This window comes from Salvelinus namaycush, chromosome 4 (assembly GCF_016432855.1).
Source record: "Salvelinus namaycush isolate Seneca chromosome 4, SaNama_1.0, whole genome shotgun sequence".
Lineage (NCBI taxonomy): Eukaryota > Metazoa > Chordata > Actinopteri > Salmoniformes > Salmonidae > Salvelinus > Salvelinus namaycush.
In genome coordinates, this window is record NC_052310.1 from 3723432 (window position 1) to 3748680 (window position 25249).

At 46.2% G+C, this 25249-nt stretch overlaps 1 protein-coding gene across 1 annotated transcript; it reads right to left on the minus strand.

The window, feature by feature from the left end:
* Nucleotides 1–889: 889 nt before the first annotated feature.
* Nucleotides 890–24211, minus strand: LOC120045405 (vesicle transport protein SFT2A-like). The gene is made up of 6 exons (XM_038990283.1): nt 24002–24211; nt 22008–22094; nt 18215–18297; nt 5163–5244; nt 1268–1303; nt 890–952 (listed from the first exon to the last, which is right to left on the minus strand). The coding sequence occupies exons 1-6, from the start codon at nt 24065–24067 to the stop codon at nt 890–892; spliced, it is 417 nt and encodes a 138-aa protein (XP_038846211.1). The 5' UTR covers nt 24068–24211.
* Nucleotides 24212–25249: the final 1038 nt, after the last annotated feature.

The following is a 25249-nucleotide window of genomic DNA, read 5'->3' on the forward strand; positions in this document are numbered from 1 at the left end:
AAGATGCTGGAGGAAACAGGTACAAAAGTATCTATATCCACAGTAAAACGAGTCCTATATCGACATAACTTGAAAGGCCGCTCAGCAAGGAAGAAGCCACCGCTCCAAAACCACCATAAAAAAGCCAGACTAGGGTTTGCAACTGCACATGGGGACAAAGATCGTACTTTTTGGAGAAATGTCCTCTGGTCTGATGAAACAAAAATTGAACTGTTTGGCCATAATGACCATCATTATGTTTGGAAGAAAAAAGGGGGAGACTTGCAGGCCGAAGAACACCATCCCAACCGTGAAGCACGGGGGTGGCAGCATCATGTTGTGGGGGTGCTTTGCTGCAGGAGGGACTGGGGCACTTCACAAAATAGATGGCATCATGAGGTAGGGAAATTATGTGGATATATTGAAGCAACATCTCAAGACATCAGTCAGGAAGTTAAAACTTGGTCGCAAATGGGTCTTCCAAATGGACAATGACCCCAAGCATACTTCCAAAGTTGTGGCCAAATGGCTTAAGGACAACAAAGTCAAGGTATTGGAGTGGCCATCACAAAGCCCTGACCTCAATCCTATAGAAAATGTGTGGGCAGAACTGAAAAAGCGTGTGCGAGCAAGGAGGCCTACAAACCTGACTCAGTTACACCAGCTCTGTCAGGAGGAATGGGCCAAAATTCACCCAACTTTTTGTGGGAAGCTTGTGTAAGGCTACCCGAAACGTTTGACCCAAGTTAAACAATTTAAAGGCAATGCTACCAAATACTAATTGAGTGTATGTAAACTTCTGACCCACTGGGAATGTGATGAAAGAAATAAAAGCTGAAATAAACCATTCTCTCTACTATTATTCTGACATTTCACATTCTTAAAATAAAGTGTGAGAGGATAGTATTACTTACCATGTCATTGCTAAGAACTGTAGAATGCAGAAGATGATGGCCAGTCCCTTCTTTTGCCACTACAGAGACAGAACCAATCGCATGTCTTTTGTCAAACAGCTGTGTTGTAGATTTGTTATAGTGCATACGGCAGCGTTTCCCAAACTCGGTCCCGGGGACCCCAAAAAGGGTACAAGTTTGAGGTTTTGCCCTAGCACTACACAGCTGATTTAAATATTCAACTCATCATCAAGCTTTGATTATTTGAATGAGCTGTGTCGTGTTATGGCAAAAAAAACTAAACATGCACCACTTGGAGGCCCCAGAACGGAGTTTTGGAAACGCTGGGTCACGATGTAGGCTACTGAACTGTCTAGAGGCTTTCAGATACTTACCCAGAAAACAGCACAAAGAGTCAAAACGAGACAGAGCTGGAGGCAGAGAGAGAAAAACAAAAGTAAACCTTCTGAATATTGATTAAATTAACGTATTGTCTATTCTACTGTCATTAACGCATCATTTGATTCATGTGTAATCTACTGTTAGGGATTTACTTCAGATCACCACTCAGCGCAAATCAACCTTAAGAGTAACTGCCCCTAAAAAACTACTTTTAGTTTAGAAAACAACCTATTTGGCATTGATAGGAGTCAAACATTTATTCTACTGACAAAATTGACTACAAAGTGTAAATAGTATAATTTTGCTCATAAAGTCAGTCTCGTCCAAAACAGAGTTTTGTGAGAATTGTGGTCATGTCCGCATCAGAACGTAAATGAAGGTTTGTTTCAATCCTGCCCACATGTCCACAGCTGGCCGCACACAAGTAATCATCAATTCAGAGTGCAACTGCACGCGACCTGATCGTAATACCTGTGGTAAATTTGGGTCAACTTTGGATATCCCAATGGGGCTAGTTAGGGACTATTTGTAAATTACACAATGCACATGGGACCTTATGTTAAAATTCAAATATCTCCAAATTTCAACGACTTAAAAACCTCAAACCAAACTATACATTGTAGAAATTGATATACAAGTGTTTAAAGCATTTAATTACAAAACTAAAAAGGTGTGGAACATGAAAATATTGTGTCATTTAAAATTGTGTAATTTATATCCCCGGAGATGGGCTATCCAAAGTCAAACTAACTTTGCCACGGTCGTACACCAGCCGGCTGAAGCTAATCGGCTAAATAATTTGGCTAACTCTCCCCACCTGCGAACACGCACGAGACACCCACATCAAACCACACCCTGAAAACAACTCACGTTTGAAATCAGACATGGCTGCTATCATTTCTTAAATCAACCAAATCTAAAAAGGAGGACACATCGGGACTTACAGTCGCCCTTTAAGTTGTCATTTAAAATGTTTAGACTTTGTCAGTCATGGAAAAACTAGTGTCTGTCTGTCCTAAACTAGTGGCAGACTATCCCTTAAGAACAGAAGTATCATGGAACACTGACTAAACCAGTGTCTTAAAGGAGGTAGCATCCAAAACGCATCATACTGTGACACTTTGTGTTTTCAAAGTTCTATATCTTGAAAACTTTATTGCGGGGTGGGGGGGGGGGGGGGGTACAAAAACATACGTTTGCACCCCTATTTTGAAAGTGGGGATGCAGCAGCTCTGTTTGCTGATATCGGCAGGCTTAGGGGCAGCTGGATAGAAAAAAAAACAGACTAAACCTTAACTGTTGTAGTAATCATTTTACTCTTAGCCAGAGTGACTTACAGTTAGTGCATTCATCTTAAGGTCGCTAGGTGAGACAATCCCTTATCATCAGTCGTAGTAAATAAAACCTTTCCTCAAGGTCGCTAGGTGAGACAATCCCTTATCATCAGTCGTAGTAAATAAAACCTTTCCTCAAGGTAGCTAGGTGAGACCAATCCCTTATCACAGTCATAGTAAATAAAACCTTTCCTCAAGGTAGCTAGGTGAGACCAATCCCTTATCACAGTCGTAGTAAATAAAACCTGTCCTCAAGGTAGCTAGGTGAGACCAATCCCTTATCACAGTCATAGTAAATAAAACCTTTCCTCAAGGTAGCTAGGTGAGACCAATCCCTTATCATCACAGTCGTAGTAAATAAAACCTATCCTCAAGGTAGCTAGGTGAGACCAATCCCTTATCATCACAGTCATAGTAAATAAAACCTGTCCTCAAGGTAGCTAGGTGAGACCAATCCCTTATCATCACAGTCATAGTAAATAAAACCTGTCCAAGGTAGCTAGGTGAGACCAATCCCTTATCACAGTCATAGTAAATAAAACCTGTCCAAGGTAGCTAGGTGAGACCAATCCCTTATCACAGTCATAGTAAATAAAACCTTTCCTCAAGGTAGCTAGGTGAGACCAATCCCTTATCACAGTCATAGTAAATAAAACCTTTCCTCAAGGTAGCTAGGTGAGACCAATCCCTTATCATCACAGTCATAGTAAATAAAACCTTTCCTCAAGGTAGCTAGGTGAGACCAATCCCTTATCATCACAGTCATAGTAAATAAAACCTGTCCTCAAGGTAGCTAGGTGAGACCAATCCCTTATCATCACAGTCATAGTAAATAAAACCTTTCCTCAAGGTAGCTAGGTGAGACCAATCCCTTATCACAGTCATAGTAAATAAAACCTGTCCTCAAGGTAGCTAGGTGAGACCAATCCCTTATCATCACAGTCATAGTAAATAAAACCTGTCCTCAAGGTAGCTAGGTGAGACCAATCACTTATCATCACAGTCATAGTAAATAAACCTTTCCTCAAGGTAGCTAGGTGAGACCAATCCCTTATCATCACAGTCATAGTAAATAAAACCTGTCCTCAAGGTAGCTAGGTGAGACCAATCCCTTATCATCAGTCATAGTAAATAAAACCTTTCCTCAAGGTAGCTAGGTGAGACCAATCCCTTATCATCACAGTCATAGTAAATAAAACCTTTCCTCAAGGTAGCTAGGTGAGACCAATCCCTTATCATCACAGTCATAGTAAATAAAACCTGTCCTCAAGGTAGCTAGGTGAGACCAATCCCTTATCATCACAGTCATAGTAAATAAAACCTGTCCTCAAGGTAGCTAGGTGAGACCAATCCCTTATCATCACAGTCATAGTAAATAAAACCTTTCCTCGAGGTAGCTAGGTGAGACCAATCCCTTATCATCACAGTCATAGTAAATAAAACCTTTCCTCAAGGTAGCTAGGTGAGACCAATCCCTTATCATCACAGTCATAGTAAATAAAACCTGTCCTCAAGGTAGCTAGGTGAGACCAATCCCTTATCATCACAGTCATAGTAAATAAAACCTGTCCTCAAGGTAGCTAGGTGAGACCAATCCCTTATCATCACAGTCATAGTAAATAAAACCTGTCCTCAAGGTAGCTAGGTGAGACCAATCCCTTATCATCACAGTCATAGTAAATAAAACCTGTCCTCAAGGTAGCTAGGTGAGACCAATCCCTTATCATCACAGTCATAGTAAATAAAACCTTTCCTCAAGGTAGCTAGGTGAGACCAATCCCTTATCATCACAGTCATAGTAAATAAAACCTTTCCTCAAGGTAGCTAGGTGAGACCAATCCCTTATCATCACAGTCATAGTAAATAAAACCTGTCCTCAAGGTAGCTAGGTGAGACCAATCCCTTATCATCACAGTCATAGTAAATAAAACCTGTCCTCAAGGTAGCTAGGTGAGACCAATCCCTTATCATCACAGTCATAGTAAATAAAACCTGTCCTCAAGGTAGCTAGGTGAGACCAATCCCTTATCATCACAGTCATAGTAAATAAAACCTTTCCTCAAGGTAGCTAGGTGAGACCAATCCCTTATCATCAGTCGTAGTAAATAAAACCTTTCCTCAATAAAGCAGAAAAGTCCTCCCTAGTGAGAAAAGGTGCTGTGGGATTACTTACAATGATCATTGTATGTGGTTGTTTAACTTAACATTAGTTGACTAGGACATCTGTGTATGTCATTTTTTTAAAGTCAATGTCATGTCAATTAAATGTTTTATTTAACCTTTATTTAACTAGGCAAGTCAGTTAAGAACAAATTCTTATTTTACAATGACGGCCTACCCCGGCAAAACCCGGACGACGCTGGGCCAATTGTGCGCCACCCTATGGGACGGACTCCCAATCACAGCCGGATGTGATTCAGCCTGGATTCGAACCAGGGACTGTAGTGTCGCCTCTTGCACTGAGATGCAGTGCCTTAGACCGCTGTGCCACTCGGGAGCAGCGGAAGCTAGGCTATTTAACAGAAGAGTACGTGGATGTACAGTAGGTAGTTACCAGCACAACACAGGTGGCTATCAGTCTGGTCGGTTCAAACATTCTCTTCAGCTGCTTTAGAGGTCCCATCAGGAAACAGGTGCTGCAGACACATGAAGGAAAACACACTGGATTACAACATAGAAATAATGCCAAATGGATTCTAGATTTCTATGGGTTACACTTTCAATAGACAACATATTGATCGCCCAGGCCCAGAGAAACAAACAAAAAATAAATATTTACGGAAAATAAATGTATGATGATAAGAGACCTTTAAAAGGGGCAATCTGGGATTCAAACAACAAACCCACCCCACCACTTTTTCAGTAAACAGCTGAGGGATGGGGCTGGAGAAATTTAACCACTCGCAAATGTATAGACGGTGCAATTATTGCAAGGACTAACCATCCATGACATCAAGATGATCGTTTGAATCTTGTTTTGAAGCTATTACAGTGTTTGTTTACAATATCCATTGTTTACAAACAATGGAGTACACAATCTTATATTTGGGGTAGTGATGGAGTAAATAAGACCGTTGAACTAATAAGCTCATGAGTAATTTAGAATATATTCTTCAAGAATCAAATGGCTATAGATCACTCATTTGAGTCAATAAATAGATGTAACAATCACAGATTGCCCCTTTAAAACAGAAAAAAATAGCTATTTACATAATTGACAAGCAGAACAAATGCATTCTCATTTCAACAGTGTGAATAGATATTCTGTGGTGGGCTATATAATAAGCCATCTATTATTGGCTACAGCTTGTAAGGACATTACATGGAACACAGTCACATTTAAACCCACGTACAACAATTCCCCACCCCGTCACCTTTACATGATCAGTCATCAGTATCATTTGTTAAGCAGCCACCCTTTTCATTTCGATTGTTTGGATGCATCTGTCATCTTTATCAATTCATCACTTCCTCCCCCTTTTTTCCCGCCACCCCAGCTCTAGAGAGATGGATCCACCTGACCTACGACCCCGCTTTCACACAAAGACCCTGGAGAGATGGATCCACCTAACCTACGACCCCGCTTTCACACAAAGACCCTGGAGAGAGGCATCCACCTGACCTACGACCCCGCTTTCACACAAAGACCCTGGAGAGATGTATCCACCTGACCTACGACCCCGCTTTCACACAAAGACCCTGGAGAGAGGCATCCACCTGACCTATGACCCCGCTTTCACACAAAGACCCTGGAGAGAGGCATCCACCTGACCTACGACCCCGCTTTCACACAAAGACCCTGGAGAGAGGTATCCACCTGACCTATGACCCCGCTTTCACACAAAGACCCTGGAGAGAGGCATCCACCTGACCTACGACCCCGCTTTCACACAAAGACCCTGGAGAGAGGTATCCACCTGACCTATGACCCCGCTTTCACACAAAGACCCTGGAGAGAGGCATCCACCTGACCTACGACCCCGCTTTCAAACAAAGACCCTGGAGAGAGGTATCCACCTGACCTACGACCCCGCTTTCACACAAAGACCCTGGAGAGATAACCACCATATGCTGAAGGGCTTGTGAGCCTAAATATTATACAATGTGGCACTTATGAGTTACTTATTAACCTGCATGGCTGAATATACGCCTTCATTGAAATATGACTGTGCACTTCCTATGTGGACATACTAGACAAAAGCCCTATCTGTGCTGCAAATGGCACCCTATTCCCTACGTATGTGCCCTGGTCAAATGTAGTGCACTACATTCCATTTGGGACAAAGGCCCAGTGTAAACATGACACTACTGTTTGTGGTTCAAAAACAGTAACCAGGAGTTAGGACACACAAGACACTGTCCCCCAGTTTGTTTCACACAGCATTGTGGCTGCGTAAACACACACGAGACCTAGTTAAGCTGCAGCTGGCCCAGAACAGAGCAGAACATTTTGCTCTTCACTGTAATCAGCGGGCTAATATTAATACTATGCATGCCAGTCTCCCTTGGTGAAGAGTTGAGGAAAGACTGACTGCATCACTTGTTGTTTTTCTTAGAAACACAAAATGTTTTGGAAATTCCAAATGGTTTGCAGTCAACTTACACACAGCTCTGACACACACACTTACCCCACCAGACACGCCACCAGGGGTCTTTTCACAGTCCCCAAATCCAGAACAAATTCAAGAAAGCGTACAGTATTATATAGAGCCATTATTGCATGGAACGCCGTTCCATCTCATGTTGCTCAAATAAACAGCAAACCTGTTTTCAAATAAAGCAACACCTCATGGCACAACGCCCCTCCCCAATGTGACCTACTGGTTGTGTGTATGTACTGACATGTATGTGGAACTGATAGATGCACACACACACACACACACACACACACACACACACGTTAATGTTTTTAAAATATATGTAAATTGTAAAGTATTTTTTGTTGTGTCGGACCCCAGTAAGACTAGCTGTCTCCATTGGCGTAATAAATTCTAATAAATATATAATATTTATTTAACCACCATATGGTGAGCAAGGGGAACAACTACTCCAAGTCTCAGAGCGAGTGACGTTTGAAACGTTTGAGTGACGTTTGAAACGTTTGAAGCACCCCGCTAACCATTTCACATCGGTTACACCAGCCTAATCTCGGGAGTTGATAGGCTTGAAGTCATAAACAGCGCAATAGCTGCTGGCAAACGCACGAAAGTGCTGTTTGAATGAATGCTTAAGAGCCTGCTGCTGCCTACCATCGCTCAGTCAGACTGCTCTATCAAATCATAGACTTAATTATAACATAACAACACACAGAAATACGAGCCTTAGGTCATTAAAATGGTTGAATCCGGAAACTAACATGTGTCTGCTCAAACGGTCAGAAACAGACTCCATGAGGGTGGTATGAGGGCCCGACGTCCACAGGTGGGGGTTGTGCTTACAGCCCAACACCGTGCAGGACGTTTGGCATTTGCCAGAGAACACCAAGATTGGCAAATTCGCCACTGGTGCCCTGTGCTCTTCACAGATGAAAGCAGGTTCACACTGAGCACATGAGCACATGTGACAGACGTGACAGAGTCTGGAGACGCCATGGAGAACGTTCTGCTGCCTGCAACATCCTCCAGCATGACCGGTTTGGCGGTGGGTCAGTCATGGTGTGGGGTGGCATTTCTTTGTGGGGCCGCACAGCCCTCCATGTGCTCGCCAGAGGTAGCCTGACTGCCATTAGGTACCGAGATGAGATCCTCATACCCCTTGTGAGACCATATGCTGACACATGCACATTTGTGGCCTGCTGGAGGTCATTTTGCAGGGCTCTGGCAGTGCACCTCCTTGCACAAAGGCGGAGGTAGCGGTCCTGCTGCTGGGTTGTTGCCCTCCTACGGCCTCCTCCACGTCTCCTGATGTACTGGCCTGTCTCCTGGTAGCGCCTCCATGCTCTGGACACTACGCTGACAGACACAGCAAACCTTTTTGCCACAGCTCGCATTGATGTGCCATCCTGGATGAACTGCACTACCTGAGCCACTTGTGTGGGTTGTAGACTCCGTCTCATGCTACCACTAGAGTGAAAGCACCGCCAGCATTCAAAAGTGACCAAAACATCAGCCAGGAAGCATAGGAACTGAGAAGTGGTCTGTGGTCACCACCTGCAGAACCATTCCTTTATTGGGGGTGTCTTGCTAATTGCCTATAATTTCCACCTTTTGTCTATTCCATTTGCACAACAGCATGTGAAATTTATTGTCAATCAGTGTTGCTTCCTAAGTGGACATTTTGATTTCACAGAAGTGTGATTGACTTGGAGTTACATTGTGTTGTTTAAGTGTTCCCTTTATTTTTTTGAGCAGTGTATATATATATATATATATATATATATATATATATATATATTTTTTTTTAATATATATTATTATTATTATTATTTATTTTTTTATTTTTTTTAATCGGCAAATCGGTGTTCAAAAATACCGATTACCGATTGTTATGAAAACTTGAAATCGGCCCTAATTAATCAGCCATTCCGATTAATCGATCGACCTCTAGTAATAACCAATCAACCAAATGAATTTTAGCAAGCAGAAGCACAGTGGAATGGAAACACTCCCAAATAAAGGAAGAAACTTAGAGGAACTGAGCTCAGAGAGGAGGAACCAGACTCAGAGGGGAGGAACCAGGCTCAGAGGGGAGGAACCAGAGGGGAGGAACCAGAGGGGAGGAACCAGAGGGGAGGAACCAAGCTCAGAGGGGAGGAACCAAGCTCAGAGGGGAGGAACCAAGCTCAGAGGGGAGGAACCAACCTCAGAGGGGAGCGCTCAGAGGGGAGGAACCAGAGAGGAGGAACCAGGCTCAGAGGGGAGGAACCAGAGAGGAGGGGAGGAACCAGAGAGGAGGGGAGGAACCAGAGAGGAGGGGAGGACCAGGCTCAGAGGGGAGGAACCAGGCTCAGAGGGGAGGGCTCAGAGGGGAGGAACCAGAGAGGAGGGGAGGAACCAGAGAGGAGGGGAGGAACGAGGCTCATAGGGGAGGGCTCAGAGGGGAGGAACCAGAGAGGAGGGGAGGGCTCAGAGGGGAGGAACGAGGCTCATAGGTGAGGGCCGCCCATCCTCGTCTGGCAGCAGAGTAAAAATTAACATGACCTAGATCAAAACCATCAGAAATCTTGGAGTAAATAAAACTGAGAGCGCAAGAAAAAAATTATCTGTGGCACAAGCAGTTTTCCCACGCTAACGCTAGTAACGTTAGCTAGCTTGTGTTGTAGTAGTGTCACTGTTAGCCCGCCTGCACCGAATACAACAGGTGTAGACCTTACAGTGAAATGCTTACTTACAAGCCCTTAACCAACAATGCAGTTTTAAGAAAATCCCCCAAAAAGTAAGAGATAAGAATAACTAGTAATTAAAGAGCAATAGCGGAGCTATTTACAGGGGGTACCGGTACAGAGGCAATGTGTCAATGTGCGGGGGGAACCGGTGTCGAGGTAATTATGTACATGTAGGTAGAGTTATTAAAGTGGCTATGCATAGATAACAACAGAGAGTAGCAGCAGCGCAGGGGGGGGGGGGGTGGGGAGTCTTATGACTTGGGGGAAGAATCTGTTTAGAAGCCTCTTGGACCTAGACTTGGCGCTCCGGTACCGCTTGCCGTGCGGTAGCAGAGAGAACAGTCTATGTCTAAGATGGCTGGAGTCTTTGACCATTTTTAGGGCCTTCCTCTGACCCCGCCTGGTATAGAGGTCCTGGATGGCAGGAAGCGTGGCCCAAGTGATGTACTGGGCCGTACGCACTACCCTCTGTAGTGCCTTGCGGTCAGAGGCCGAGCAGTTGCCATACCAGGCAGTGATGCAACCCGTCAGGATGCTCTCGATGATGCAGCTGTAAAACCTTTTGAGGATCTGAGGACCCATGCCAAATCTTTTCAGTCTCCTGAGGGGGAATAGGCTTTGTCGTGCCCTCTTCACAACTGTCTTGGTGTGTTTGGACCATGTTAGTTTGTTGGTGATGTGGATGTCAAGGACCTTGAAGCTCTCAACCTGCTCCACTACAGCCCCGTCGATGAGAATGGGGGCGTGCTCGGTGCTCTTTTTCCTGTAGTCCACAATCATCTCCTTAGTCTTGATCACGTTGAGGGAGAGGTTGTTGTCCTGGCACCACCCGGCCAGGTCTCTGACCTCCTCCCTATAGGCTGTCTCATCATTGTCAGTGATCAGGCCTACCACTGTTGTGTCATCAGCAAACTTAATGATGGTGTTGGAGTTGTGCCTGGCCGTGCAGTCATGCGTGAACAGGGAGTACAGGAGAGGACTGAGCACGCACCCCTGAGGGGCCCTGTGTTGAGGATCAGCGTGGCAGACGTGTTGTTACCTACCCTTACCTCCTGGGGGCGGCCCGTCAAGAAGTCTAGGATCCAGTTGCAGAGGGAGGTGTTTAGTCCCAGGGTCCTTAGCTTAGTGATGAGCTTTGAGGGCACTATGCTGTTGAACGCTGAGCTGTAGTCAATGAATAGCATTCTCACATAGTAGTGTGACAATGTTAGCTAGCTTGTGTTGTAGTACTGTGACAATGTTAGCTAACTTGTGTTGTAGTAGTGTCACAATGTTAGCTAGCTTGTGTTGTGGTAGTGTGACAATGGAGACGGCTGCAGCAGCTGTTATCAACTTCAAGGTGGATTTTGTTGCTAATTTGTTAGCATAACCCTTTTCAAGATTAACATTCAAACTTGGTTTACAAATGAACATCTGGTGAGTGGCACTGTTTTTTGTTGCTGCTAGCTTGCTGTTAGCTATCTCTTTGAATATAATGAAACATTGTTGCATTTTAACTTTAGATCACCGGTTAGTGTGATGATTGACTCCTTGCTGACCCCAGTCCACCTGGTCATGCTGCTGCTCCAGTTTCAACTGTTCTGCCTGCGGCTATGGAGACCTGACCTGTTCACTGGACGTGCTACCTTGACCTAAACCTGCTTTTTTCAACTCTCTAGAGACAGCAGGAGCGGTAGAGATACTCTGAATAATCGGCTATGAAAGGCCAACTGACATTTACTCCTGAGGTGCTGACTTGCTGCACCCTCAACAACCGCTGTGATTATTATTATCTGACCCTGCTGGTCATCTATGAACATTTGAACATCTTGGCCATGTTCTGTTATAATCTCCACCCAGCACAGCCAGAAGAGGACTGGCCACCCCTCATAGCCTGGTTCCTCTCTAGGTTTCTTCCTAGGTTCTGGCCTTTCTAGGGAGTTTTTCCTAGCCACCGTGCTTCTACACCTGCATTGCTTGCTGTTTGGGGTTTTAGGCTGGGTTTCTGTACAGCACTTTGTGACATCAGCTGATGTAAGAAGGGCTTTATATATTAATTTGATTGAATTTGATTGAATGTGATAAAATATATTTGCAATTGGAAGTAATAGCCGGTTTTGTTGATTTCATTTTGAACATGAAATGGTTGTTCATTTGTAATGGTATGATTTCATGGGGCCAACTGAAGTGAATGGGCTGCTTATTCTTTACCATTATCTGATGCTGGGTGTGACTTCTGTCTCCTGTCTATCAGCCCTGTCTATCAGCCCTGTCTATCAGCCCTGTCTATCAGCCCTGTCTATGTGTTTATTACGGTCTCTGCCTGTCACCTTTGATATGACACTGTTGTTGTAGATATGTGACAGTTGTGTTTGGCTACCATGGGTTATGTAAACACAGTGTGTTTTTTGTTTTGCTGGTCGCATTATTTTATGCTGTGTGTCACATGTTGTGTCAATACCGGTTCTGTCTCTGTGTGTACGGCAGCCCGAAGCGCAGTCAGGCCTGTTTGAACTGTCGAACGCATTAAAAGTGATGTTATGTAGATTTTTTTAGTTTGAGACAACGTGTTAGAAGAGTCCCTCTGAAGACCTAGGTCCTATAGTCATGGTTCGCCACTGTGTACAAGTACACCCGCTGGACAGGACGCTATTCTGTCACAGGCCCTTACCCACAATCCATCTCCTTTAATGCTGAGTGCCAAGCTGAGAGGCATCGGGTTCCATTTTTTTGAGTCTTTGGTATGACTTGTATCGTGGAGAGTCACGTGTGGTATGTTTATCTGACAGCTCAACTCTTGATTCTTAGATAACGAACTAAACCCAACAGACCTGTTCCACCATCAGCGATTCAACCCAAGACATTACTGCACAGCATGTCCTGAACTATAGAAACCCTATACCACAATGAATCCTAGAAAGCTGCCCATTGTGTCCAAAGCAACTTACTTAGAGGACAGTGAGTGCATGGGGCCACATGTTTTGTCTGTGATCCCTGCGGGAAATGAACCTACGACCTTGGTGTTTGTTAGTGTCACGCTCTTACCTACTGAGCCACACAGGACTACTACACCAAGCTCAATAGGGAAGCCGTCCACCGTGCTTCTGTTCTGTCTGAACATTTAAAACAACTACTGCATAGTAGGGCAGACCAACCAAGTGGTCTTACGGACACCTGAACCATAGAAATAGAATCACTAGAACAGGGAAGGAACCTATGACCAGATCTCATTCTAATTCCATGACTTGGAACACCCCCTCGACAATGAACTCAATGGACACTAGGGCAGCTACTGCCTGACTGACTGCTACTGACTGACTGACACCGACTGACTGACTGACACCGACTGACTGACTGCTACCGACTGACTGACTGCTACCGACTGACTGACTGACTGCTACTGCCTGACTGCTACCGACTGACTGACTGCTACTGACTGACTGACTGCTACTGACTGACTGACTGCTACTGACTGCTACCGACTGACTGACTGCTACCGACTGACTGACTGCTACCGACTGACTGACTGCTACCGACTGACCGACTGCTACCGACTGACCGACTGCTACCGACTGACCGACTGCTACCGACTGACCGACTGCTACCGACTGACCGACTGCTACCGACTGACCGACTGCTACCGACTGACCGACTGCTACCGACTGACCGACTGCTACCGACTGACTGACTGACTGCTACTGCCTGACTGCTACCGACTGACTGACTGCTACTGCCTGACTGCTACCGCCTGACTGACTGCTACCGACTGACTGACTGCTACCGACTGACTGACTGCTACCGACTGACTGACTGCTACCGACTGACTGACTGCTACCGACTGACTGACTGCTACCGACTGACTGACTGCTACCGACTGACCGACTGCTACCGACTGACCGACTGCTACCGACTGACCGACTGCTACCGACTGACCGACTGCTACCGACTGACCGACTGCTACCGACTGACCGACTGCTACCGACTGACCGACTGCTACCGACTGACCGACTGCTACCGACTGACCGACTGCTACCGACTGACCGACTGCTACCGACTGACCGACTGCTACCGACTGACCGACTGCTACCGACTGACCGACTGCTACCGACTGACTGACTGCTACCGACTGACTGACTGCTACCGACTGACTGACTGCTACTGACTGACTGACTGCTACTGACCGACTGACTGCTACCGACTGACTGACTGCTACCGACTGACTGACTGCTACTGCCTGACTGCTACCGACTGACTGCTACTGCCTGACTGACTGACTGACTGCTACCGCCTGACTGCTACTGCCTGACTGACTGCTACTGCCTGACTGCTACCGACTGACTGCTACTGCCTGACTGACTGCTACTGCCTGACTGACTGCTACTGCCTGACTGCTACTGACTGCTACTGCCTGACTGCTACTGCCTGACTGCTACCGACTGACTGCTACTGCCTGACTGACTGCTACTGCCTGACTGCTACTGACTGCTACCGACCGACTGACTGACTGCTACCGACCGACTGACTGCTACCGACCGACTGACTGCTACCGACCGACTGACTGCTACCGACCGACTGACTGCTACCGACCGACTGACTGCTACCGACTGACTGACTGCTACTGACTGACTGACTGCTACTGACTGACTGACTGCTACCGACTGACTGCTACTGACTGACTGACTGACTGACTGCTACTGCCTGACTGCTACCGACTGACTGCTACTGCCTGACTGACTGCTACTGCCTGACTGACTGCTACTGCCTGACTGACTGCTACTGCCTGACTGACTGACTGCTACTGCCTGACTGCTACTGACTGCTACTGCCTGACTGCCTGACTGCTACTGACTGACTGACTGCTACCGACTGACTGACTGCTACTGACTGACTGACTGCTACCGACCGACTGACTGGTACCGACCGACTGACTGCTACTGACCGACTGACTGCTACCGACTGACTGACTGCTACTGACTGACTGACTGCTACCGACTGACTGACTGCTACTGACTGACTGACTGACTGACTGCTACTGCCTGACTGCTACCGACTGACTGCTACTGCCTGACTGACTGACTGCTACTGCCTGACTGCTACTGACTGCTACTGCCTGACTGCTACTGCCTGACTGACTGCTACTGCCTGACTGACTGCTACTGCCTGACTGACTGCTACTGACTGCTACTGCCTGACTGCCACCGACCGACTGACTGCTACCGACCGACTGACTGCTACCGACCGACTGACTGCTACCGACTGACTGACTGCTACCGACTGACTGACTGCTACCGACTGACTGACTGCTACCGACCGACTGACTGCTACCGACCGACTGACTGCTACCGACCGACTGACTGCTACCGACCGACTGACTGCTACCGACTGCTACTGACTGACTGCTACCGACTGACTGCTACTGACTGACTGCTACCGACTGACTGCTACCGACTGACTGACCGCTACCGACCGACTGACTGCTACTGCCTGACTGCTACTGACTGCTACTGCCTGACTGCTACTGACCGACTGCTACTGCCTGACTGCTACCGACCGACTGACTGCTACCGACCGACTGACTGCTACTGCCTGACTGACTGACTGCTACTGCCTGACTGACTGACTGCTACTGCCTGACTGCTACTGACTGCTACTGCCTGACTGCTACTGACTGCTACTGCCTGACTGACTGCTACTGCCTGCCTGACTGACTGCTACTGCCTGCCTGACTGACTGCTACTGCCTGACTGCTACTGACTGCTACTGCCTGACTGCTACCGACCGACTGACTGCTACCGACCGACTGACTGCTACCGACCGACTGACTGCTACTGCCTGACTGACTGACTGCTACTGCCTGACTGCTACTGACTGCTACTGCCTGACTGCTACTGACTGCTACTGCCTGACTGACTGCTACTGCCTGCCTGACTGCTACTGCCTGCCTGACTGACTGCTACTGCCTGCCTGACTGACTGCTACTGCCTGACTGCTACTGACTGCTACTGCCTGACTGCTACCGACCGACTGACTGCTACCGACTGACTGACTGCTACTGACCGACTGACTGCTACCGACCGACTGACTGCTACCGACCGACTGACTGCTACCGACCGACTGACTGCTACCGACCGACTGACTGCTACCGACCGACTGACTGCTACCGACCGACTGACTGCTACCGACCGACTGACTGCTACTGACCGACTGACTGCTACTGACTGACTGACTGCTACTGACTGACTGACTGCTACTGACTGACTGACTGCTACTGACTGCTACTGCTTGACTGCTACCGACTGACTGCTACTGCCTGACTGACTGCTACTGCCTGACTGACTGACTGCTACTGCCTGACTGCTACTGACTGCTACTGCCTGACTGCCTGACTGCTACTGACTGACTGACACCGACCGACTGACTGCTACCGACCGACTGACTGCTACCGACCGACTGACTGCTACCGACCGACTGACTGCTACCGACCGACTGACTGCTACCGACCGACTGACTGCTACCGACCGACTGACTGCTACCGACCGACTGACTGCTACCGACTGACTGACTGCTACCGACTGACTGCTACCGACTGACTGCTACTGCCTGACTGACTGCTACTGCCTGACTGACTGCTACTGACTGCTACTGCCTGACTGACTGCTACTGCCTGACTGCTACTGACTGCTACTGCCTGACTGCTACTGACTGCTACTGCCTGACTGCTACTGACTGCTACTGCCTGACTGCTACTGACTGCTACTGACTGACTGCCTGACTGCTACCGACCGACTGACTGCTACCGACCGACTGACTGCTACCGACCGACTGACTGCTACCGACCGACTGGCTGCTACCGACCGACTGACTGCTACCGACCGACTGACTGCTACTGACCGACTGCTACTGACTGACTGCTACTGACTGACTGCTACTGACTGACTGCTACCGACTGACTGACTGCTACCGACCGACTGACTGCTACTGCCTGACTGACTGCTACTGCCTGACTGCTACTGCCTGACTGCTACTGACTGCTACTGCCTGACTGCCTGACTGCTACCGACCGACTGACTGCTACCGACCGACTGACTGCTACCGACCGACTGACTGCTACCGACCGACTGACTGCTACCGACCGACCGACTGCTACCGACCGACCGACTGCTACCGACCGACCGACTGCTACCGACCGACCGACTGCTACCGACCGACCGACTGCTACCGACCGACCGACTGCTACCGACCGACCGACTGCTACCGACCGACCGACCGACCGACTGCTACCGACCGACCGACTGCTACCGACCGACCGACCGACTGCTACCGACCGACCGACTGCTACCGACCGACCGACCGACTGCTACCGACCGACCGACTGCTACCGACCGACCGACCGACTGCTACCGACCGACCGACTGCTACCGACCGACCGACTGCTACCGACCGACCGACTGCTACCGACCGACCGCTACCGACCGACCGACTGACTGCTACCGACCGACCGACTGCTACCGACCGACCGACTGCTACCGACCGACCGACTGCTACCGACCGACCGACCGCTACCGACCGACCGACTGACTGCTACCGACCGACCGACTGCTACCGACCGACCGACTGCTACCGACCGACTGATACTGACTGACTGACTGCTACTGACTGACTGCTACTGACTGACTGCTACCGACCGACTGACTGCTACCGACCGACTGACTGCTACCGACCGACTGACTGCTACCGACCGACTGACTGACTGACACTGACTGACTGACACTGACTGACTGATACTGACTGACTGACACTTACTGACTGACTGATACTGACTGATACTGACTGACTGCTACTGACTGACTGCTACTGACTGACTGCTACTGACTGCTACTGACTGACTGCTACTGCCTGACTGCTACTGCCTGACTGACTGCTACCGCCTGACTGACTGACTGCTACCGCCTGACTGACTGACTGCTACCGACTGACTGACTGACTGCTACCGACTGACTGACTGCTACCGACTGCCTGCTACTGCGTACATTCCAAATAGGTGATGGGACAGCAGATTAATAATTGGTCAAGTCTGGCATCCAAAGTCAAGTTAGATGGATAGGGTGGAACTTCCAGTTACATTTCCTCACAATACATTTTAATTGAAGACATTTTCCTTTCTCCCGATCTATTGAAATGTAATTGTTAAAAGTATATGAATTATACATTAAGTGAAGATTAATGGAAAGAGCTTTGTCTTTAGCTCTGGCAGTAACAAAAGTATTGCTCGCAAATCCTGAATGAATGAATGAATGACTCACCTGGAGAGTGCAGCAAGGTTTCCTAGTGTGTAGAACACAGCAAACAGCTTGGTGCCATTGGGTAAGAACAGCAGTGCAGTGCCCTGGTTGAAACACACACAACATGAAATCATTACCATGTCCACCTAGGCATCATCCTACCATCAGTCTGTATACCAGTCTGATCTGAAACCAATCAGATCATTTCCACTGTCTATAAAAAACCCTGGAAGACAAGAGGAGAGGTAAGCTAGATCAATGTAACCTGGAATTAGGCTATTTGGTAAATATCAGGTAGTTCAAATGTTTCAAAATGCTCATCTTTGTATTGCATTTTCAATTTGAAAAAATAAATTGTACGGTTCCCTGAAATGTTACGACTACAATGATGTGACACTATCGCCACCTAGTGGTAAAACCCCATATCAATCTCCACACGGACTTCCTGGTTCACAAAAACAGGACCCATGACTCATTTAGGTTTATTTTTTGTTGTTGATCATATAGGCTAGGGCTCTCCAACCCTGTTCCTGGAGAGAAACCCTCCTGTAGGTTTTAACTCCAACCCTGTCCCTGGAGAGAAACCCTCCTGTAGGTTTTAACTCCAACACTGTCCCTGGAGAGAAACCCTCCTCTAGGTTTTCGCTCCAACCCTGTTCCTGGAGAGATACCCTCCTGTAGGTTTTAACTCCAACCCTGTTCCTGGAGAGCTACCCTCCTGTAGGTTTTAACTCCAACCCTGTCCCTGGAGAGAAACCCTCCTGTAGGTTTTAACTCCAACACTGTCCCTGGAGAGAAACCCTCCTGTAGGTTTTAACTCCAACCCTGTCCCTGGAGAGCTACCCTCCTGTAGGTTTTAACTCCAACCCTGTTCCTGGAGAGATACCCTCCTGTAGGTTTTAACTCCAACCCTGTTCCTGGAGAGAAACCCTCCTGTAGGTTTTCGCTCCAACCCTGTTCCTGGAGAGATACCCTCCTGTAGGTTTTAACTCCAACCCTGTTCCTGGAGAGCTACCCTCCTGTAGGTTTTAACTCCAACCCTGTCCCTGGAGAGCTACCCTCCTGTAGGTTTTAACTCCAACCCTGTTCCTGGAGAGATACCCTCCTGTAGGTTTTAACTCCAACCCTGTTCCTGGAGAGAAACCCTCCTGTAGGTTTTCGCTCCAACCCTGTTCCTGGAGAGATACCCTCCTGTAGGTTTTAACTCCAACCCTGTTCCTGGAGAGCTACCCTCCTGTAGGTTTTAACTCCAACCCTGTTCCTGGAGAGAAACCCTCCTGTAGGTTTTAACCCCAACCCTGTTCCTGGAGAGATACCCTCCTGTAGGTTTTAACTCCAACCCTGTTCCTGGAGAGCTACCCTCCTGTAGGTTTTAACTCCAACCCTGTTCCTGGAGAGATACCCTCCTGTAGGTTTTAACTCCAACCCTGTACCTGGAGAGCTACCCTCCTGTAGGTTTTAACTCCAACCCTGTTCCTGGAGAGATACCCTCTTGTAGGTACACTCCAACCCTAATCTAGCCACCTAAAATGAATCAGGTTAGTCCCAACTGGGGTTGGAGTGAAATCCTACAGGAGGGGTATCTCTCCAGGAACAGGGTTTGGAGAGCCGTGATATAGGCTATTAGATAAAGAGTGTCTCCTTGTAGAAGAAACCCTGGTGTTCAACACCAACCTTACCTCATGTGATCCAGCTCCTTCTGAAAGCATGTAAAGAGTAATGGAGAATAAAAACACAGGATTAATGTTTTAACACATTCCCCAACTAGGCCTAAGTAGGATCGATGATAAATGAGGATATTTTTTTTTTTAAATAAATCATACTGTCTTATGTCCACACAACTTCACTTACAGCCTGCAGGTTTAATGAATGCTTTAGAACCAGTTACAAACACGTATGAGCCTTTATCTTTAAAGAAAAACATGGTGTTATCCACAATGGAACATTCTGTTGACTCATGATCTGAGGTCTTCCGTTATGAATGGCTCTCGCCAGTGTTAACGACACGGTGTGAATAATCAGTATGTAGAGCTGTTATCAGGACAACTGTTCTGTCAGCAGACCCATAACCACACTAACAGAGAGGACAACTGTTCTGTAGACAGGCCCATAACCACACTAACAGAGAGGACAACTGTTCTGTAGACAGACCCATAACCACACTAACAGAGAGGACAACTGTTCTTCCCCCTTCTGGGAAGGCTTTCCACTAGATGTTGGAACATTGCTGTGGGGACTTGCTTCTATTCAGCCACAAGAGCATTAGTGAGGTTGGGCACTGATGTTGGGCGATTAGGCCTGACTCGCAGTCAGCGTTCCAATTCAACCCAAAAGGTCAAGTTCTTCCACAACGATCTCGACAAACCATTTCTGTATGGACCTCGCTTTATGCACAGGGTCACTGTCATGCTGAAACAGGAAAGGGTCTTCCTCAAACTGTTGCCACAAAGTTGGAAGCACAGAATCATCTAGAATGTCATTGTATGCTGTAGCGTTAAGATTTCCCTTCACTAGAACTAAGGGCCCGAACCATGAAAAACAGCCCCAGACCATTATTCCTCCTCCACCAAACTTTACAGTTGGCACTATGCATTGGGGAAGGTAGCGTTCTCCTGGCATCCGCAAAACCCAGATTAGTCCGTCGGACTGCTAGATGGTAAAGAGTGACGACGCTTGGCATGGTGATCTTAGGCTTGTGTGCAGCTGCTCGGCCATGGAAACCCATTTCATGAAGCTCCCGACTAACAGTTATTGTGCTGACGTTGCTTCCAGAGGCAGTTTGGAACTCGGTAGTGAGTGCTGCAACCGGGGACATACAACTTTTACACACCATGCGCTTCAGCACTTGGTGTTCCTGTTCTGTAAGCTTGTGTGGCCTACCACTTCAGGGCTGAGCCGTTGTTGCTCCTAGACCTTTCCACTTCACAATAACAGCACTTACAGTTGACCGGGGCAGCTCTAACATGGCAGAAATTTCACGAACTGACTTGTTGGAAAGGTGGCATCCTATCACGGTGTCCCGTTAAAAGTCACTGAGCTCTTCAGTAAGGCCATTCTACTGTCAATGTTTTTCTATGGAGATTGCATGGCTGTGTGCTTGATTTTATTAACCTGTCAGCAATGGGTGTGGCTGAAGTAGCCAAATCCACTAATTTGAAGGGGTGTTCACACACTTTTGTATATATAGTGTATAACAAGAGTTGCTTTACTGAAATGTCAACAACGCATAAACTCTCATGAAACTGTCTGAGTGGCCCAGACAGTGCTGGTACCACACAGTAAAAATAAATAAGGACTATGCCGAAATAGACATAGGTAAAGGGCATAATGCCTAAATAGGCCAGGGCCCGTATTCATAGTCTCTCAAAGTAGTGCTGATCTAGGATCAGTGTCACCTTCTAAAGTACATGAACAGTATTGTTCCTAGATTAGCAGCACTCGTATAGAGTGTATGAGAACTCCCAAGTATAGAGCTAAAACAGTGGGCTAGAAGTAGAATCAATTTTAGTGACCTGTCAAAACAGTCTCATGAAGACTGCCAGTCTGTTTCAGGGGCTAGGACCAAACAGGAAGTACAGGGCATCATGCTGAGATAGTTTCTTAATAGCCTAGAGGCCCTTGCCTGTCTCAGAGTACTATTGATCTCAGATGACTTTTGCCTTTTAGATTATAATTAATAAGATTATATGGACAGGGGAGACCTGGTTCTATCCCATATGTAGAGTACAGCCCAGGTAAAAAAGTAGTGCACTATATTCGGGAAAAGGGAGTCATTTCAGACTCACTATAATGCTGAAATAGGGAGATATCTCACCAGTATGGAGCACAAGATGCCTGAAACGAAGCATATGACGAACCACTTCAGCCGGGTGCTGTAGCTGAGGGTCGAGGCATCCAGGACCTGAGGAGAGAACAATGGCAGGATGTCACAAGACAGACGCGCAACGACCCAACGCACAGACTCAGGGACCCAAGGTCTCTCTTCCTACTGATGGTTCTACCATGCTGACCAGTGGCAAAGGAGAGAGAAAAATATAAAAGTTAGACCTATTTGAACACACAAAAACAAGAAAAGTAATATATCTTTATATGACAGCAGCACTAATCAATCTTTGCTTCTGATGTCACAAGACAGGAAAAGGAAAGCCATGGTTGTAATGTAAATCAGCTGAGCAGCACTGAACTGTTATGAACCAATACACTGTTTTGAAGTGTACATTGCTAGTCAGGGAAATTAACACAAGTGAATTCATTAGATAAAGGCAATCTTCTTGTGGGACAAAAGCATGGTGTCCTTATGAAGGCATGTAAAAGAGCAGCGATGCATACAAATACACAGGATTAAATGATAAGACATTGTTAGCAATCACAGCCATACAATTACATATATAATCAATGTATAGGATCTCAATGCTCGCTCGTTTTTTGAACTCCTGAGCTGCATCGGTGCGTGCCCTGCTTTACTCCTACTAGCGAGCTAGCATGTGTGTGTCGTGAACAACAGCGTCGGCAACAACAGTGGAATCGGTGGTTCGCCTTCAAAATAAACGTCCTCCGTTGAAACTGACGCAAACGGATAGAAATAGTGGAATCATACCACAATTGGAATAGATGACGCTAAACAAGGTTTGAATGTTGTTATATAAATTCAACAAAATACAATTATTAGTTAGTTTGACCCCAAAAACGTTTTAAAGACATGTTTTCACTTTGTCATGATAGAGTATTGTGTCTTTATGGGTGAGAATTGTTTTTATTTAATCCATTTTGAATTCAGGCTCTAACAACAAAATGTGGAATAAGTTAAAGGGGTATGAAGAGTTTCTGAAGGCAGCATATGCACTGTACTGCCTAACCTATGAAATGGGAAATCAGCCGACTCTGTGACACCCACAGAACACGACTCTGCAAAGTTTACACAAATATTAGCGTCTAAGCTCTTAGTGCAAGACTTTCATATTGCACTGAATAGTGAGGTGAATTCCCACAGTCAAAGTCCTGCACTAAGAGGCTAATAGTTGTGGAAACGCTACATAGTTGTGTTCTGTGGGTGTCACGGAGTAGGCTGATACCCCATTTCATCAGTGCCCAATCCATAGGTTAGGCTGTACAGTGCATAATTATTTGATTTAACCTTTATTTAACCTTTATTTGTTTATGGGTAGGGGGTTCGTGTAAGTATGCCCCAAATGCAATTGTCAATTCAAATACATCCCCTGTGCGATTTCAACTGACTTTTACACCTTTTTGTTTTCAAATTAAGTAACTGTCTTTTGTTGAATTTATTTAACATTCCAACCTTGTTTAGCATTACCTAGTCCAACTGTGGCATGTTTTCACAAATGGTATCCGTTTTCATCAGTTTCAATTGAGGACTTTTATTTTTGACGACAAAAAACGCCGAGTCAAATGTTGTTCACGACACACTGGTCTAGCTACCAAACTATTTCAGCACAGTCGACACATATGTGAGGTGTATCAATGAAAATAAGGTACACAGTGGTAGCTGAAATACTCGTGACGAACAACATTTATATTATGCATTTGATGTGATTAACGGAAATGCACCGTCACTCTAAAAATAAATATATATATATAACCACTCGACTCGACATGTGTCAAGCCAAGGTTTTGCGTTGGCAAGCTCTCCGGGATCCTTGGGACGTCCCTATCCCAAATTAAAGTTGCAATGTACACAGGGTAGGGTTAGGTGAGGGTCATGGGGGTAGAGGTTAAGTTTAGGGTAGGGACATCCCAAGGTTTCATCATAGCACTGACTGATAAAGTTCGACGTTCTTGCTGTGTTACCTGCGCCGTGAGACCCGTTTCCTCGTTGTCTTCTCGTCCCCCCATCATACTACGAAGCTTGTCCATCGTTGATAATAACTATTTATGTGGATTATTATTTGTTTGTAGCTAAATGAGCTAGCTAGAAAGCTAAACTAAAATGCAGAGCTAGATTGTCTAGCTAGCTAACTTCCTCGGATTTCACGGATGGGCGTATCTATGCAATACTACGTATGCTACCCAGGCAGCGCGACATCGAGTTAAAAACTAGATGGTAATTTCCATGAAAAAAAATGGTGGTATTCTTTACAAGTATTTTTGTTTTAGTGGAAGAAGTTTAAAATGTTTTACTTAAGCCAATTAGTTACATTTAATCAAAGTTACATTTAGTAAAATAATTTATTTATTTGATAGACTACACTATCAACCTTATTACTTTAGATTGTTGAGCAGTTAGAGCGCATTATTTAATCACAAATAACTACACTCAGACTACTACACTTGTATACACTCTCCTACTAGAATACCACGGTATATGCAAACTGTAATAACAAAGTACAGAAGACAAGGAGGCATTGTTGAAGTAGTTTTCTGATTTCAGATTTGAATATCAGAGAATTAGACCAAGGTGTCATACCCTTTACCTTTTTTTATCTACAACATCTTGTTGAGAAAAGTGGTCCAGGTAGCTAATTTGTGTCAAAAGTCACATTGTTTACTCATTATTTAATGCTTAGAATGTGCTCCCCATTGTTATAATTTGAAAGTTATGAAAAGTTTAATGGCAGTTAACTGTGGAAAGTTAGCTAAACTTGGGTGTGTTTGTAAATTCAGAGCTTTGTCAGATTGTCTGTTTCTACATTTCGCTCTAGGAGAATTCAGAGCACACACTGGACGAGTCGGGTTGATCTGAACATTCTGACCTCACAACGGCACCCAAGCTAACTGGGCTAAAGTTGGCTAGCTTGCTAGCTACTTCCAGACACAAATGAGAGAACACCAGACTCTGACCATTTTACTCGCTCTAGCAGAGCTGGTTAGGCTTTTTTCATGTTATATAGAGTGTTGGTGACTGTAACTGTCATGCTGGCAACAATTACATTTTTGTTCTGTTTCCTATTGATTGATAGTAGATATTTCTGCTCTTCAGATTTCAATAGCAGAGAAGTAGACCAAGGAGTCATACCCTTTAAGTTTTTTTGTCTACGTTGTTGAGAAAGGTAGTCAAGGTAGCTGATGTGTGTTAAGTCACAATGTTTACATATTGTC